General features: G+C 41.3%; 1 protein-coding gene and 1 long non-coding RNA gene across 4 annotated transcripts; one reads left to right on the forward strand and one right to left on the reverse strand.

The window, feature by feature from the left end:
- Nucleotides 1–204: 204 nt before the first annotated feature.
- On the reverse strand, nt 205–7,469 carry LOC134624170 (uncharacterized). The gene is made up of 6 exons (XM_063469151.1): nt 7,297–7,469; nt 4,324–4,653; nt 3,661–3,774; nt 2,744–3,115; nt 2,353–2,440; nt 205–1,179 (listed from the first exon to the last, which is right to left on the reverse strand). The coding sequence occupies exons 1-6, from the start codon at nt 7,346–7,348 to the stop codon at nt 1,131–1,133; spliced, it is 1,005 nt and encodes a 334-aa protein (XP_063325221.1). The 5' UTR covers nt 7,349–7,469; the 3' UTR covers nt 205–1,130.
- A 535-nt stretch (nt 7,470–8,004) lies between these two features.
- LOC134615836 (uncharacterized) lies at nt 8,005–15,762 on the forward strand. Of its 3 annotated transcripts, XR_010091359.1 has the most exons (4): nt 8,005–8,694; nt 8,958–9,046; nt 15,367–15,514; nt 15,630–15,762. It is a non-coding gene; the product is annotated as an uncharacterized LOC134615836 (long non-coding RNA). The 3 variants fall into 3 exon arrangements; XR_010091358.1 differs by lacking the exon at nt 15,367–15,514; XR_010091360.1 differs by lacking the exons at nt 15,367–15,514; nt 15,630–15,762 and adding an exon at nt 10,437–13,779.
- Nucleotides 15,763–18,746: the final 2,984 nt, after the last annotated feature.

Genomic DNA, 18,746 nt, shown 5'->3' on the forward strand with positions numbered 1-18,746 from the left:
CCATCAATAAAACACAAATAGCATTTCTTCAGTTGCCTCCAGCAACTGGACTTTATTAGTGTGCAGCAAAGGTGCACGAGCGCCACTTCACGATAGTCCAGTTTCTGAGGGCGGGCTGAGACGCTTTGTCAGCAGTGACGTCTCACTATGTGCGGCCCCAGGAGAGTCAGAGTAAATGTTTGCTCACATAAAAATACACATTCAGAGTCTGAGCAACAAAGTTTTTATTTTTATGTTTAAATGAAAAACAATGACACTGCTAAGTGTTACACGTGAGCTGCTGTGCACTTCTACACACTGGCAAAATTACATTAGCTCCTCAGCTGGGTTTGACTAAAACCTCTTACTTCCCAAACGATTTTCCAAAATAAAAGACCAAAAAAATAAATGAAACAAACAGAACGCAGTGCTTTCATTTTGCACGCAATAGCAATAATTGCCAAACATTCGTTTAAATAAGTCTCATCATATATTGCAGATAGAGTGGTCACTGTATGTGTGTGCGCGCCCTCCACTTGCATCTCTCATATGTATTTGACCTTTTCCCAGAGGGATGCTGGGAAAACCCACCTGATTGAGTCAGGCAGGTTGCCCAAACCTTGCAGTCCTGTTTGGAGACACGCAAACACACACAGTCTAAAGAAGCTTTATTTAAAAACACTGCAGCACAGGTGAACACCTCCACCCTCCCTGTGATCTCAGGTGGACGTGTGAGTGAAGTTAAAGGTTCCTCTGAGAGCGTCACACTGAGCAGATCCAGCTGACCTCTGAGGACATGTTACACACAGCTTTGAGCTGATCTGAGGTCAGTCTGCAGACACAGCCAAGATCTGAGCTCTGATTGGTCCTCTCTGACAGTGGGATGATGATGATGCTCAGTGTGAAGATCACAGAGGGGCTGCATGAACATGCATGATGCTGATCCACTAACATGCAGACAGCGGATGGATCATGTGATCAATGCAGAGTCTGCAGCAGACAGAAGAAGAAACTGAGAGGACAACGCTCCATCTTTAGTTCATACATGAGAGAGACAGCTTCAGCTTTTACACTGAGCTTCCTGTTTTACATCCATGGAGAAGAACGAGCTGACAGACAGCCTCCTCTTCATCATCTCCAGCTTCATCACATCAGACTGGCTGACTGCTCAGTGGATGAGATTCTCCAACGTTCTTCTTTCTGTGGACAGACAGACACAGACTGAGCTCTGGACTCTGAGTCTAAACAGCACCTGCAGGTCCTCTGGTGTCCAGTAGAGGCAGCAGTGAGTCAGTTCCTATCTGATCGTTGAGTCTGACGTCATTAGCTGCTTCAGGTTTCAAAGTCAAAGGAACACTGGCATCACTGAGAGTTACAAACTGTCTAAACTCTTTCTTTTTAAACTAAAACATCACTACTGCCACGTCTGTCTGTAATGGAGGCGGAGCAAACTGGATTCGCACTCCATGCCTAGTGAATGCTCACAACGCAGGGGGAGCACAGTTTGTCGGGGACGCCTACCTTGGCACAACACCTGGTTTGGCAGCACATAGCGAGGCTCCAGATGCTGCGAACTCCAGACCACCGACATGCACACAACAGCCGCTCTATCACGTGATGCACACTGCTCCAACATGCAAAGGTCACTATATTTAATGGATTGTGTTACGTTTTTTCAGTAATTTAGGTCAGGATTGGACCAATACTGATAGGTAATACCGGCTCGGTCCCTCTCTAGTTTATGTATATAGTGTATGTGTTTAGAGAAGCTAGTGTATGCCTAAGTCCTGCTCTGGTTCACCATGAAGAGGCCACCTGTATCCACAGGAAGCCAGCGGTAAGGTGTGTTCATGGTGTGATGTGTGTGGCACAGTCATGCTGCAGTCTGTAGGACCGTCCTGCTTTGAGTCAGCCACCATCGTTGCAGTGCCCAAGAAGAACACAGCTGCTTGAATGACTATCGTCCAGTTGCTTTGACACCATAATCACCAAATGTTTTGAGCAGCTCATCATTTATACTGGCAGACTTCAGAAGAAAGCCAGCATCATCATCAAGGACACCTCACTCCCTGGACACCCCCCTCCTCTGGTAAACGTTACAGGTCCATCAGGACGAAGACAAACAGACTCAACAGAAGTTTTTACCCACAGGCTGTCAAACACGCCCTACCTCCACCATGATTGGAGGATAACTATGCTCTTTAAACTCGTGGACATTGCATTTTATTTACACATCGTATCTCTATTTATACTATAATCCAACCAACATTTCTACCTCTTTAAACTGTGTTTATTACACTAGCACCCCCCCCCCTTTACTCACAGAGGTTGAATCAGTTATTCAGTCAAAAGCAGGGCCAAACTTGGACTTACTCTTTAGACACACGAAATGGAGGCAGAGGCTTGGAAGCCGCACTGTTGCCTCTCCCGAGTGAAGCTCTAATGGTCGTCATCAGAGGCTCTGCAGGAGAGAAACACAGCAGTGAAGCTAATGAAGCCTCAGACTGAAGCTCAGGTCACCCTGTTGTCATGTGTTGGTGGATCAGAGGTGCTCACTGCTGGATGACAGTTACCCAGCATGCCTCTGGGCTCACACTGTGTGTGCAGATGATGGTTGTGACTGTTTAAGCATGTTAAAGATGATCCCTGCAGTCAGTACTGTCACAGTAAATGGTATCAGTATGAAATTTCATGTAGAAACTGTTTAAATAAATATGTGTGAGCCATCAGCAGCTGCTGCCAGCTCACACTCTCTCACACTGACCTTTGACCAGGAGCGGCACTAGCTTGAGTTTCATGGTGTTCACAGCCTTGTCGTGGATGATGCAGAGGTAAACTCCTCCATCTGCACAGACGGGGTTCCTCAGGGTCAGACTGAGGTCAACTTCAGACCAATTCAGCTGGTCTGTCTTCTTCTCCTTGGGTGGGAATGACTCCATCTCTGCGCGCTCTCTGTAATCTCTATGTTGTTGGTCATGTTTGATCTGACCGTTCTCAAACACAAACACCTTCTTGTTTTCATCCGTCACAAAGATCCACTCCACTTTGACGACCTCACCCAGACAGCATGTGTGTGTGTAGGGCAGCAGGACAGACGGCGCCCCCTCCATCACCTCCAGTGGTGTCAGCTGAGCCTCTGTGGGACAGAGCACAGGGACAGACTGAACCACAGCACAGGTAACAGGTTAACCAGCTGTTAGATTCATTCAGCCTCCATCAGCTTCTCCACCTGTGACCATCAAATAATCAGCCTGTTACCATGGAAACACCTCAGCTCACCATCATGTCATCATTCATTAATTTCATATCATAATAGTAATAAACTGACAAATGATTTCAGTTTGTAATCTGATAAAAATAAATAATTTATAATAATTTAACTGAAACAATAATGCAGGTTTGGTTTTACTCCGGCTGTGCTTTTATTTTGAAACATCAGGGGTTGTGTCCATGGAAACAGTAGCTCATGCATCTGAACCACAGACTAATGCTGCTGTTGGTTGGACCTGACTACCACATCACCTCCACCTAACAGCCAATCAGCTACTGTTTGATGATGTCATTCAGGCTGATTGGACGTACAGGAGCTGACAGGTGTGTGTGTGTTCATGTGTGGAGGTCAAAGGTCACAGACTAGTTGCAGTCCACAGCAGAGTGAATGTCAGTCACACACAGACTCACCTGTCATGAGCTTCTCTCTTTGTGTCACACGATACAGGAGGAAAATAATGACAGCACCGAGGAGAAGGACAGGAACCAGGACAGCTGGGAGGACTTTGGGCCAGACAGGACGTTCTGTAAGGAACACAAAGAAGAACATCATCCTGTATGACCTCTGACCTCTGATCATGTTCTTCTATTTGACCTTCTAGCTGAGCACTGCTGAACCACAGACCTGTTTAATCAGTCAGTGACCAGCGTCTGTGCTGTTGATCAATAATGAGTCAGTGTGAGGTGATGGTTGGGATGGTGATGGTTCTTCATCACTAAACAGAACATGAAGCAGCACAAACGTCGTCTGTCTGTGACTCTGGACCTGACCTTTGACCTCATCAGGGTCAGATGCACAGCTGGAGTGAGGGGTCTGAAGCTCTGTGACTAACGAGGTCACACAGACTGTTCATAAGCATCCACCTTGTGTTACAGGCGGATGGTGATGTCACAGAGAGCTACAACAATGATACACTTGTTCAGGTTTCCATGGAAACACAAACTTGCTTAAGTCTCTTCTGTGTAACTGAACGTGTTTACATACGTGGAATATTTCATGTTACTGAACTTTATCTTTCTGAATGTGTGTGATATGATTCAGTGTGACCTTTGACCTGAACCTGCAGCACTGACCTTTGACCTTCAGTTGGACTTCAGTCCTCTCCTTGTCCACTCCATGGATGCGGGTGGCACAGGTGTAGGTCCCACTGTCGGTGAACGTGGGGTTCCTCAGAGTGAGGCTGAGGTCTCCAGTCTGCAGGGCTCTCATTGATGTTCGGTTGCCATAACGAGGGTTTTGGTTGATAAGATCATCTTTTCCCTCCACGATGGTGTGAACGATGAAAGAAGTCAGATCTTCACGTTTCCACACGACTGCATGATCCTCAGGAACAACAAGCTTACAGGGCAGCAGGACAGACTCCTCCCCCTCATACACCTCCACCCCTGATGCATGCTGGGACACTGAGGACACAAACACAAGTTTAATCAGTGTGGTTTCCATGGTAACCTGACAGTGTGATCAGGTGAACAGTTACCTGCAGCTCAGTGTGCGGCTGAGAGGAGGAGATGTGAGGAGAAACATGAGACTAAAAAAATGAATAAATGTGAGTTTATCAGCAAGACTGAGTGAACACGTCTGTGCTGATCAGCATCATCAATTAATATTTATTTATTATTTATATATTATTTTTATTATTATTTATTTTTTATTTAATTATTATTTTTATATTAATTTAAATGTTTAATAAAGTCTTCTGTGTGTGTGTGTGTGTGTGTGTGTGCTGGGATGGGAATTTGAAACATCTCCAGGACAGGAAGCTGTCTGTGTCGCTGTGTAGACTCAGTAAACTATGCACCCACATCTGTTACACCTGCAGATGTTCTGTCTGCTGGAACATCTGGAGTAGGGGTGGGTTTTAAAATCGATTAAAATGTAAAATGTAAAATCGATTCATTAAAATCCAGAATCGATTTTTTAATATAAATTTATTTTACCAGAAATGCCAAAATCTGTGAAACCTCACAAAATTTCAACAACCACCAAACAGCTAAGACAGTAAATGAGAGGAGGAACACGGATTCTGCACAAAGACGTAAACACACAGCGCGGATCAGAATCAGTGAGATGTCGGCGGGTCCGTGCTGTGTGTTCACGCCGTTTTTGTGCTGTTTCTAAAGCTGTTAGTTTGATCTCTCTCCAAACAATATTGACCGAAACAGCAGCAAAAGAAGATCCAAACTACGCTTCACATAAACATCGTCATGAATTCACTTGAATGAATTGACTTTTACGGTTTTGCCTCCAAAACGATGCATCTCTCTCTCTCTCTCTACCGTTGTTTACAGCGCCGTCGGCCGCTGTTTTTTTCCCTTTTACTTACTTCCGAAAAGAAAGCCTAATTTATGCCGTTCAATACTGAACAAATTTAAACTTTTTAAAATTATGCAAAATGCTCAGCCGTGTCTCCAATAAAACCACTAATGTCAGAGGAAATGTTCATATGTTGATTAATGAGTTTCTTTCGTTTTTGATGTACTGCAGAATATTTTTTATAAAATCCCAGGCCAGGAAAATCACCTTCATGTTTTTCTGTGTTTTAACTTCAGCTACTCTGACACTTTGCTGTGATGCACCTTTCATAAAGTCTTGCGTGTGTCAGCTTCCTTTTTATTGATACAATATGTAAATGTACTGATCTGAATTATAATATTTCTGACTGTCAAAATTTCCCAGATTCAAATCGAATTAAATCGAATCGTGGATCGAATCGATTCGGGACCTTGTGAATCGGAATTGAATCGATTCTAGAAATCAGTGACGATACCTAGATGCCCTAGTCTTAAAGGGTCAAATAGCAAATATATTAGTGTTGTCTTCTCACTATACATACTCTTAACAAGAGAAAATAAAGTATAAAAAATTATATTTTTCCACACTTTTTTGCACTACCTAGATAGTTAGATAGTTTTTGTTAATTTATGTTAGATCAGTCTGTCTTGTCACTAGTTAGCTAGTTTAGTATTTTCTGTTTATTTATGTTGCATGTAGCACCTTGGCCCTGGAGGAACGTTGTTTCGCTTCACTGTGTACAAACTGTATATGATTGAAGTGACAATAAAGCTTGACTTGACTTGAAAGAAACTGTCTTGTGGTTTTGCAACATGGTGCTGCTTTACATGCACCCGGATTTGCGACATGCTTTACAGCAACTCAAAACAAAGACTGCACCCTCTCCACTCGCTGTTTAAAGACTGCATACTTTCCAGATGACCACAGGTCAGGTGGTATATCGTGATATATATCGTTATCGTGATATAAAATGATTCATATCGTGATAAATATTTTTTCCATATCGCCCAGCACTAGGCAGGAGCTGCTGAGGTCAGCAGGTCAAACAGACACACACACACTAGCAGCTCCAGCAACTCCTTCAGCTTCCTGACACACAATCACACTGCAAGTTCCGCCCAAACATGGCGCCCACAGGACATAATGTAAATCACCAAGAGCAGCTTTGTGTGTTACACAGACAGCAGTGTGTGTATGTAAGCTAATGCGAGCCTCGCGCGTTGGTGACATGTGTGCAGATATGATCAGAGAAACAAGGCGCGGTCGCAATTGCGGCGCGTTAAAAATACTTGCTCGTTTACATTCGTATTTACGGCTCCCAGTGTGGACGCAAACGGGGAATTCATGGTGCGTATAAGTACAGCTCGTAAGTAAGTTTAGCAGGAAAGCGTCTCTTCCGACTGTAACTCTGGTAAAAGGACAACACTCACAAACATTTATGATAATACTAATAATTATAACCACTCTTTGTCCCACTCACAACTTTGATTAACTGGAAATTGTGCTGTAGCAGGTTAAGGTAAAGATATATGTTCTAAAATCATTAAACAGAAACAAAAAAAAAATCAACAACTACAGGTACTGTCAGTAAACCTCCACAGATGTCTAGGTTTACGGGGTGCACTTAAATGCGCCACAAAATCTCCCTTGTTTACCGTACTGTGCGACATAGATGCCCAAGAACTTTTTAAGCCTCGTTAGCTCCCAGCTCCTCTCCCGTGAGTGTCCGCGGTGACAAAGGACGGGAATCTTACCGACAGCGAGGATCACAAACAGCACACGTGTCTTCATATTCATCTTCATCATGAAGGAAATCCAGCTGATCGCCTTTAATCTCTCTGAACTAACTCTGCGGACACATCCTCCGACTCTCCGCTGACTCACAACAACGAAGTCTTTTTTCGATTTACACCGGAAGCGAATCTGAACCAACCGGGCCTCATATGACACTTTCAAAATAAAAGATTATTTTGAAAGTCTCTTTTAAAAAAAATAAAAAATTAGAGAGACGTCAGTGGCTTTAATTTTGAAGTAGTTGATCAGCAGGAAGAACATGATGAAGGTGATGATGCTTAAAAAGAAGCCTGGTTTCCAGAAAGGACAGAGAGGCGGGTGAAAATTAAGAAGAAGTCTACATAAAATTAACTGCTAGTTTACTCCATCTTTAACAGTAATATTGTGTCTGTGCTACTTTACCTAACATGTACTCAATGAACACGTGTACAAAATCCCTTACCTGCGACCTGCTGCCACCAGTGTTGCACAAGTTACTTTGAAAAAGTAATTAGTTATATCCCAAAAGGTTGATTGTGTGCATCTGGATGTAGCATTTTCAGTGGGAGAAACATTTCTGACCTCCCAGTCCATTGTTCATTCAGTGGGCTGGTTTCAGTTATTGTGCAAATGTCCTGTTTATAAGGTTAGAAACCTGCAGTAAGCTGATAATGAAGAAGTCCCTTGGTTGAGTAACCAAACGTTTCTCCCACTGAAAACGTCCAGATGAACAGGATCAACTTCAGTCTTCTGACTGAAACCAGCTCACTGGGTCAACAATGGTTTGTGAGGTTAGTTCCTTGATATGCAAATTATCATCACCATTGATCGATGGCCCTGAATACCATTCACGGAGTTTTTTATGGACTGGAGCACTTTCTTAACAGCTTCAGAACATCATCCTCATCATCACATCTACCGTGCAACCTTAACTTGCTCTAACAATAACCAAAACTTCCACTGAGAGAATATTGTGAAATCTGAATATTTGTTTCCTTTAACTTGTGATCAGTATTGAAATGGAAAAAAATGAGACCGTGTGGAGAGAATAATGTGGATCCAAATGCAGATAACTAGAGGTGGCCCGCTTGAAGCTGACGCTTTGGTGCGTGTGTCAGAAAAACCAACACACTGCTTCAGAAGCACTGTGTTGAGGCTTGATTAGTTTGGCCAGAGTCACGTGATCATTGACGTCCGGAGCTTCATTTAGAACATAAGTGATTAAGTGGTTTATAGGGAAGTGAATCATTCCCGGGATTTGTGGAGAGTTTTCATGGTGACAGATAGCAAACCACTGATCATTCTACTGGGAGCTATGGAGCCAGTGAGAAAAAGATTCTGTCGTGTGGGAGTATTTTGAGTTGACTTTGGTCAGTCAGGTGGGTTTGCCAGCTTTGTGTTCTTGTTGTTCGCTTTTATTTTGTGTGTTTGATTTATCTGAAAATGTGAAAAACCTAAAATGTCTGAACAAAACAAAAATCTGCTTTTGATAATATAAATATCATTAAATAACTTTAAAACATTTCTATTTGATTTGAGTTTAACAAAATGAAAAAAAAAAAAGTATTTTTTTAAATAATCTTAAAATGTTATTCTACAAAATGTGCAGCAATTCAATGTGTTTATTCTTTTTATCTGATAGTCTGTGGGACCCAGGAAGACCGTACACCTGCATCTCTACAGTTTCTGCACACCAGCGTCTTCTGTTCATGTGAGAGGATTTTCTCTGAGGTCGGTGAAATTATCTACAAGAAAAGACACTCAGCCATCGCACAGTGGAACAAATTCTTTTCTTAAATAAAAATGAAAAATGGTTACCTTAAATACATCATGTTATACTTTAGACGTTCAAAACCAGAAAGACGTCCCCTTTCTGGTTCACAAAAAGTTCGACACCCAGGCCAAAGTATGTAGAAGGACACTGGCCTAATATCCTATTTATAAACATACCAGCTGTCCAGTGATTAATTGCATAAGTAACTCACAGCAGAAGCATACTCCATAATGTGTTGTACATTATGTGTATATTATATGTGTTTTTTATCTATTGCATTTACCAACATCAAGAAGTCACAAGCAAAGAAAGACCACAGCATGGTGAACGTTTAAACAAGGAAAGTTTATTAATCAGATTTATTTATTAAACAAATAAACATAACAATTCGCACAACGGTGACCCGATATCAGGCAGAATTGTGAACTACACTCTGTAGAGTGGAGATCACAATGAAGCAGTTCCTTTTAATTTGTAGATTCAAGCTGCTCTCCATATTTTTGGCCACCAGATGTCACCAGAGAGGACTGTGCTGAAAAGCTTTGAGCAATAAATCGGTGTTCAGAACAAGCTTCAGTGCTTCAGAAAGCTTCATTTGGCCGTCACTACAGACAACAGAGAGACAGGTGCAGGTTTAACAAAATAAACTTTATTTGGGCTTCACAAAAACACTATAAACAAAAGACAGGAAAACTAGTTCATGCATTTATTACTTCCAGGCTGGACTACTGTAATTCATTACTATCAGGATGTCCTAAAAACTCGCTGAAAAGTCTTCAGTTAATCCAAAATGCTGCAGCAAGAGTCCTGACAGGGACTAGGAAGAGAGAGCATATTTCTCCTGTTTTGGCTTCCCTTCATTGGCTTCCTGTTAAATCCAGAATTGAATTCAAAATCCTGCTCCTCACTTACAAGGTCTTAAATAATCAGGCCCCATCTTATCTTAATGACCTTGTAGTACCATATCACCCTATTAGAGCACTTCGCTCTCGCTCTGCAGGCCTACTTGCTGTTCCTAGGGTATTTAAAAGTAGAATGGGAGGGAGAGCCTTCAGTTTTCAGGCCCCTCTTCTGTGGAACCAGCTTCCAGTTTGGATTCGGGAGACAGACACTATCTCTACTTTTAAGATTAGGCTTAAAACTTTCCTTTTTGCTAAAGCATATAGTTAGGGCTGGACCAGGTGACCCTGAATCCTCCCTTAGTTATGCTGCAATAGACGTAGGCTGCCGGGGATTCCCATGATGCATTGAGTTTTTCCTTTCCAGTCACCTTCTCACTCACTATGTGTTAATAGACCTCTCTGCATCGAATCATATCTGTTATTAATCTCTGTCTCTCTTCCACAGCATGTCTTTCATCCTGTTTTCCTTCTTCACCCCAACTGGTCGCAGCAGATGGCCGCCCCTCCCTGAGCCTGGTTCTGCCGGAGGTTTCTTCCTGTTAAAAGGGAGTTTTTCCTTCCCACTGTCGCCAAAGTGCTTGCTCATAGGGGGTCATATGATATGATTGTTGGCCTTTTCTCTGTATTTATTATTGTGCTATCTACTGTACAATATAAAGCGCCTTGAGGCGACTTTTGTTGTGATTTGGCGCTATATAAATAAAATTGAATTGAATTGAATTGAATACGATAAACTAACAAAGACGTAAACTTGAACAGCTAAACTTAACGGTGTGAAATACAAAGAAAACCAACAAAGAAACCAATAATACAAAACATCTGAAACTAGGAACCGGTGGCACTAAAACACCTGGGATGACATTCAGGACGATAATCAGACAATTGGGGAAGGAAAAGAGGGAAACACAGTAAAAATACACAAGCAGGGCAACGAGAGGATGGGGAACAGGTGGGAACATGGCTGGGATTAATCACATGTGACAAGGCGGGCAAGAGAGCAAAACTGAGGGCATTGACACAGAACACCGATTGTCAAAGTAAAACAGGAAGTACAAGACAGACACAGAGGCGCAGACACTGGGGCATGGAAACATGACTGGAGGAAAGGTGAGGCACAGGAACAGAACAGAAATCAGGAACACTAAGTATAGTACAACAGAAAACCATAATACAAAGAATGAAACTTCACCCAAAAACACAAAACACTGGGTAACAAACCCAGGACCGTGACAACTTCAGCTGATGTTGTGTTACAAATAATTTCTTCTTAACTCTGGGATATGTGCACATGGCCTTTCAGTCAGTCCATGAAAACCAAACTATGATGTCTAAAGTAAGCAGCAAGAGAATGTCTTCTGTTTGTCTCCTCGCTGGCAGGAGAATGGATAATAATGACTCAAAGGCTAAAACATCTAACACTGTCACAGTGGGGATTTTTAAACACACGAAACAAAATAAAATAAGAGATGAAATATTATCTTTCAGCAGACAACTCCACAGCATATTAACATTTAATATAAAAAGAACAAAGGCTTGTCACATAAAAGACTGTAATGTTATAGCTCATTCGGGTAAACACACCACCACTCTGAGGGGTCCAACACTTGGGTATTCATCTTTAGTGGTTCATGTGCTTTCTCTGGGTTTTGGAAAGGTGGACATACCCGTGTGGGAACCCTTGGTTTCTAGTGTACGAAAACACTGGAAACCAAACAAACCCCTTTGGGTGAAGGACACCAATGTTCACATTTAGGACAGAGAAGATGGTTTGAAAGAGGAGTGAAAGAAGCCATTTATGTGCACTGTGCACAAAGAGCACAGTGCACAAAACTGTAGGATTAACATGCCGTTTAATAGGGCTGATAAAAAGATATAAACAAGGGGCAAAGGCAAAACTAATGCAAAACCTAACATTGAGCTAAACTGGGTTTAGGTTAAAGTTTGACAAAACCCACAGCTCACAAACAACGTGGAGCAATCCCACACACACATAGATGGTTTGTTACACGCAGTGAGTAGGGCCAGCTTTACTCACACAGCCTCAGATTTTTAAAGTTAGATGTAACAGATGTAACTTCCACTTTTGATTAAGATCACTCCATCTGCATATTTCTTAAGTGTCTTTATTAAGCCCTTATTTATAAATGTCTACACAATAATAGACACTGTGTGCTCTGTGACATTATAGTCTTCTACTTCTGCTTCCATTAGTTTGCATTTTAAACTCCCACCGCCGTTATGGACGGCTTATATTTCTAACATTTTGTAATGTAAGTGAACCACGTGGCTTTTTTATTTTCTGTATGATGGAATGAGTTAAGACACAAGTTATTGAAACAATTCTAAATGACAGTGTGATGATTCTTTATGAGGGAAAAATATGTTAAGGATAATGTTTCTCAATGTAAAATTGCAAAGAACTTTTGGATAGGATACAACATTTTATAAACAGTTACCTCAGAACCTGCCGATATTCAAGCTGAAGAAAATTAAAAGTTTTTTTGTTGCTCTACAGATTAAAGAGAAATATGTTTAACGATTCAACAAGAGCCACACCTTCAACACATATACATTCAAATTTTGGATCAGGCTCAACATTGCTGTTGTTCAGTAGTTTTTAGCCGCTCTCAAAAGTCATTTTATGGCTTTAATATTTCCAGCTGATAAGGAGACTTACAGCATTTCAAAGGGTAAATGGACTGATTCTTATTTAGTGCTTTTCTCTCTTCCAGAGTACTCAAAGCGCTCTATACAACATGCCTCATTCATGCAAGCACTTCTAAACACAAGTGCAAACTAATCTACATTCACACACAGTCACACTCCGAGGAATGCATCGGATTTGGGGTTAGTATCTTGCCCAAGGACACTTAGCATGCAGACTGAGGAAGTCTAGGATCGAACCACCAAGCTTCTGATCAGTAGCTGATCTGCTCTACCACCTGAGCCACAGACGTCCAAGTGCTATAAACATCCACTTTGTCTGCAACGACAGTATCAAACTACAGAGTATTGTTTTTACTAAAATTGTACATTTTCAGGTGAAAATTTGGCTGCTCCCCCCCCCTCACTGTTACACCCCCTCACTGTTACACCCCCCCTCAATACCATTTCTTAGGATGATCTTCTTGGATATTCTTTTTTTTTAATATTTATCCTTTTGGAGTGAGGGTATCTAATACGCACATTGTCACTGTGTTTTGTACTACCAACTGCGAGGGCTCTGCTTTTACTTTGAGCAGTCTGTTTTTATTTTGTCTCGTGAGTGCGTGTTTTTCAAACCAGATCTTCATCAGTTTGATTTTGTCACCACAAACTTTGTGTGAACTTCACAACAGAGGTAAAGAGATTGAAACACACCAGTTTAAGGAGGCAGCGGTTGGACCAGCTGCACAGGACAGGTGAAGAAGAGAGTGTCAGGGGAGACGTGCAAAGAAGCAGAGGGAACATTTTACAAGATGATAAATGGCAGATTTAGATGACTAAGGTCTTTGTTGTCAAGATTAAAAGACACCTCACAATCACAATCATTTGACACCTCTCAGTCGACTGATTGTGTTAGTGAAAAAGCAGCTAAATACACTGAGATTGCGCCACGTTGTTTGTGAGCTGTGGGTTTTTGTCAAACTTGGAGTGAACAAAAGCAGAAAAACAGTAAAAGATTCGGACATTGAGATTCTGGTTTATTTCATGAATACAATGAAACATTTTACAGTCCACAGAGCAAAGTAGCATACATGATAAATAGATACATATAACACGGACCGTGAGAAGTTAAACTGTCATCATACCAGATATTCTGTAAACTTCTGTAAACTTAAAATAAACTCCTGAAGTCTTCTATTAAAAAACATGAGTCAACACTTCTTTCTCCCAGCAGCATTACTGAAGTGACACTTTGACGCTTCATATCATATGGCGTTATTTTTGTGCCACTATTCTGAGCGCACAGAAAAACAATTTGAGTGCACATTAAAAAAAATTTTTGCAGCTGCAAGTGTTGCATTCTGAGGAGAAATTCTTTTTGAGCAAAGAAAAGCTAAATTTGAGTGAACAAAATTCATTGCTGCGTGCAAAAAATGTATTTCAGTGTTTGTTATTATCCACACAGACGCAGCCCCTCTTGAGATTTTTCATTTTTATGTTTGTCTGTTTTTGTAGCGGTATAAACAATAAAAGGTGGTGGATTAGCCAATTGGTCATGATCAACTCTGGGCTGGACCAATTACAATACTTCTGTATTGAGGGGAAAAGGAACGCGATTCGTCCTGCACTTCAGCAACAATGAAAAAAAGACACACAGCTGGAGTTATTAGTAATTAGTAATTATTGAAGTTAACTCAGAAAGATCAATTGGAGAAAAAGAGTCTAAATGAATATGAATGATACTAAAAGCAGATAATATTACATCTGTGGGATGATTATTGGTAATTTTTTTCTCTAATGATTAAAATGATATTTGTGAAGAAGTTCATGAAGTCATTACTATTTAGCGTTAAAGGGATGGTTGGCTGACTTTTTGTCAGCCTGGCTACAGTGCTGAAGAGAAACCTGGGGTTGTTCTTATTTTCTACAATAAATGAATGAATGAATGAATAATGAATAATGAATAGTAAGATGTTCTGGTTTCACAGAGGGCTTTCAAACGATTTCTCCAGGCTAAATGATGATCTTCTAAATTTGTGACACGCCATTTCCTCTCCAGCTCATGAGTTATTATACCAAGTACTTTTAGGGTCTATTTTCCACAGGAGCTACAGTATTCAGTGTCATACGCTGTGAGGAGTGTGAGGGGAGGCCTTTAAACATATGTTATTCACTAGTGTAATAATAATAATAATGATAATAATAATGCATTGGATTTATATAGCGCTTTTCAAGGCACCCAAAGCACTTTACAATGAATGTAGTGTAGAGAATGTAGGGCATAGGGTGATTGGAAATAGTATAACAGGAAGGAGGCAGTGGAGCTTGCAGACTGAATGAAATGCCTTAACATGTTCATCTTATGAGCAGGGTTGTGTAAGAGTATTAAAGCCAAATATGGCATTTAATAGCTTTTCGTAATATAGGAGCCGTGCCTGAAGGCTGGTAGAAGGAAAACTTATAACCATATATATACATATATATCTAAGGAACAAACAACCTCTTTGATAAAAGGTGGCAAAAGTTACTGTAGGTGATGGGTAGACAAAGTAAGTATAATTACCATAGATGTTTTGTCAGTGTCAGGGTCCTGGGACTGGGTGACCCAGGACCCCTGGGCAGTCATGGACCTGTTATATTGTTATGTATTTTTGGTGTTGCTCCCCTTTCTCTATGCTTGTACATATGTGTGTGTGTGGGTGGCTGTGTGTCTGTGCATTCGTTTTTAGGCACCTTCAGGCCTGGTGGGTGTGGCCCTGCTAGGAGACTGGCCACACCCGAAGCCACACACCTGCCGCTGATCAGGGCTCGTCGGGGGAGCTACTTAGGAGAGTCTTGGAACTCCCACCGACGCGGGATCATTGCGTTAGACTCCATGTTAGTTTTCCAGTTTAGTTAGTGTGTCTGTGTGTGTGTGTGTGTGTGTGTGTGTGTGTGTGTGTATGCCCGCGGTTGTATGTGTCCTGACGGCTGCCTCTATTTGTGTCCCCAGGAGAAGTGTGGAGCGCCAGACAGCAGCCAGCATGCGGAGTGCTGAGACACGGGAGCGGAGAGCACTGAGACACGACACGGGAGTCAGGGGAAATCACAGGGGATTTATTGTCATTATTCCATTCACTGTAAATAAACGCACTGTTTATACACACCGCGACTGGGTCCTCCTCATTCCCCATATCCCCACGGTCCGCCATGCCGAACCGTGACAGTCAGTACTTCACCTTTGTACAAAAGATCAACCTTAATGGGCAATAGATTATAATTGTAACCGTTGCATTAGGATGTTTTTAGATCAGCTTTAGGATAGACTGCATGGGATGTAGTGTGTTGGTCTCCAAAGTGTGCGCTTTGCTTTGCCTTGTGATTGAAATAAAGGAACTGAACCTTTTACAGCCCTAAACTTAGTTACAGCACTTCTACTGTGATAAAGTCTACTCTCCACTGCTGTGTAATCAATCATTGTAAATGTAAATGTTATCAGGAAATGATCAGACAGCAGAGGGTTTTCAGGAAACACTGTTAAATGTTCAGTTTCTATGCCATATGTTAAAACAAGATCTAGAGTGTGATTAAAGTGGTGGGTGGGTTCTTTTACATTTTGAGAGAAGCCAATTGAGTCTAATAACAGATTAAATGCCATGTTGAGGCGTCAAGGTGAAGAGGTCATGCTACGAGCAAAGATAAGCTAGTGAAACAGTAAAGACACACTTAGTGAATATCAACAATATATATTTAATCTGTGTACTATACTGGGATATTGATAATTGAGCTATCTTGGTATATTCTGTAAATTTGCCATATATTGTATTATTTTATTCAGTTTAGTCAGTTACTTTTCTTGTCATTTTGAGCAACTATTACCACATAATTTCCCACTCACTCACCCACTCTATCAGCTCGTGTAGCTCTGCTTAACCCTATCATTGGAGCTGATGGAGCTCCAGAGTCACAGACAGGCTGATCAGATCAAGGACTGCCTCACTGACTGACTGACTTACTGATGCTCTCAGGCTGTTTACACATAAACTGCAGCTTTAAAAATTTCAACACATCACTCAAAGAGTTCAATGAGAAAATGTAAATGTTCATGTTGCTTAGTGCAGATATCAAACAGAGTGGCCCACAGTGTGTGTGGGAGTAAAGCAGCTTATAGTTCAGTAAATTCATGTGTTCAGCCATCTACACCCTCACCTACTCACCTAAAACAACACTCAGTGTTTCCTGTACACGTCTGACTGTTTCCTGCTATTTGCAACCTCTTCAAACCTTTTTCTGACTGGGTATGGGGGGTTGGGGTGCTGCATGGGATGCACACTCAATGCAACCCATGATGCGCTGAATGTATTTTCTTAATAATGTAATAATAATGTATACTTTATTGATCCCTCTGCATTTAACCCATTCACTCTGTGAAACACAAACTCACTATGTGTTTATACACCTCTCTGCATTTAAGTTTTAGTTATTATTATTAATCTCTCTTCCACAGCGTGTCTCTGTCCCGTCTTCATCCCCTCACCCAAACTGCTCCCGCATGGCCCTCCCTCCCTAAGCCTGGTGCTGCTGGAGGTTTCTTCCTGTTATTATTTTTACTTTGCACCTTCAAATAAAATAAGTGCTGTACAAGATTAAAACAAACAGCAATTTCAATAATTCATAATAATGAAGCTGAGGTGTGGTGGTGACCATCTGTCACAAGGTCAGAGGTCAGCAGGATGGTCAATACTGTGGGAACAGTTCATGCTGTGTTCTTCTGATGTGATGTAGATGTGGTCCACACACACATGTGGCCACATTTATGATGTAATTATGTTTATATAATAACTACTAGTCAAAGGTTGCAGAAAACCACAATTTTTCTAATTTTTATTGACATTCAAGCAGCCTAATGACTCACTGTACTCTGAAAGAACGCAACAATAAACAATTTCAATTGATAGATCATTCCTCTTCTCCAGAGGGACAAGAGGTGGGGTACAGTTTGCACAGGTCACCAACCTGTCCTAGAGGCAACACAGAGAGACAGAACCATTCTTAAATTCACAACTATGGACAATTTAAAAACACCGCTTAACCTAAACCGGCTAATCTTTTGGTGCATGCACAGTCACCCAGGTTAGTTAATCCCAAAAAGTTGATTCTTTTTCGTACAACTGATTCTGCAGCATTTTAAAGCAGATAACTCATAAGCTGGAGAAGAAATGATGTATAACAAATTTAGAGGATCATCATTTAGCCTGAAGAAATCATTTTCTACTTTATAGGAAAGCCCTCGTAATGCTTCATAATATTATTAGGCTGTATTAGTGTAGTTGTATCTTTGGTAATTTAGATATGATTTATTCTGCAGGGACTGAATCAGCTGTAATCATCAGTGTAAACTGAACATGTCAGTTACGGACAAATAACCATCAGATAAAAGAGGGCCATAGCTACAGCTGCTCTTTAACTTTAACTTTGGAGAGAGCCAAGTCTGCTTTTAGTTTTTATGCTAAGCTCAACCTCAGTATATGAAGCTTCTTATCTGTCTCCTACAGGGCCAAAACATTAGGAGAGAAAATAAGTGTTCCTCTACTAACTATTCCTGTAATGTGTATGAGTGACAGAATATAAGGTTGATAGTAAATGTCATATGACAGTGTGAAGTAACTCAAATTTTACAGTCTGCCTGTAACTCACAAACACGCCTTTATTGATGGAGTCCCAAAGATACAAAGCTAAACTTGGGAATTCAGGAAACTAAACTAACAAATGCAGCACACGGCCAGCCATGAGGGAAAAGACGACGTAGAACATTGGGAGACAAGGACACCAAAAGGGATTCTGCAATGAGACTGGAAGTTTCCGCCTGGTTTGTGAGTTTCACTGGTTTCCACCCCTGGGCAGGGCTGCCACATCTTCAGCAGCTTCATGCACCTGGACCTCATTCAGAGCAATCAGGCCGAGAGATTTAAGCTCCACGTTGACGCTCCTTCAATGACAGTTTGTTAATTACACCAAGTTGGTAATCGGCTCACGTGCTCTGTGTTTTTGTTGCTAAGTGCTTTACTTATCTTGTTTTCCTACCAGCTTTTGGCTGTTGTGACAGATTCAGGGCAGAGAGGAATCACCT

The sequence above is a fragment of the Pelmatolapia mariae genome, linkage group LG3_W, assembly GCF_036321145.2.
Source record: "Pelmatolapia mariae isolate MD_Pm_ZW linkage group LG3_W, Pm_UMD_F_2, whole genome shotgun sequence".
Lineage (NCBI taxonomy): Eukaryota > Metazoa > Chordata > Actinopteri > Cichliformes > Cichlidae > Pelmatolapia > Pelmatolapia mariae.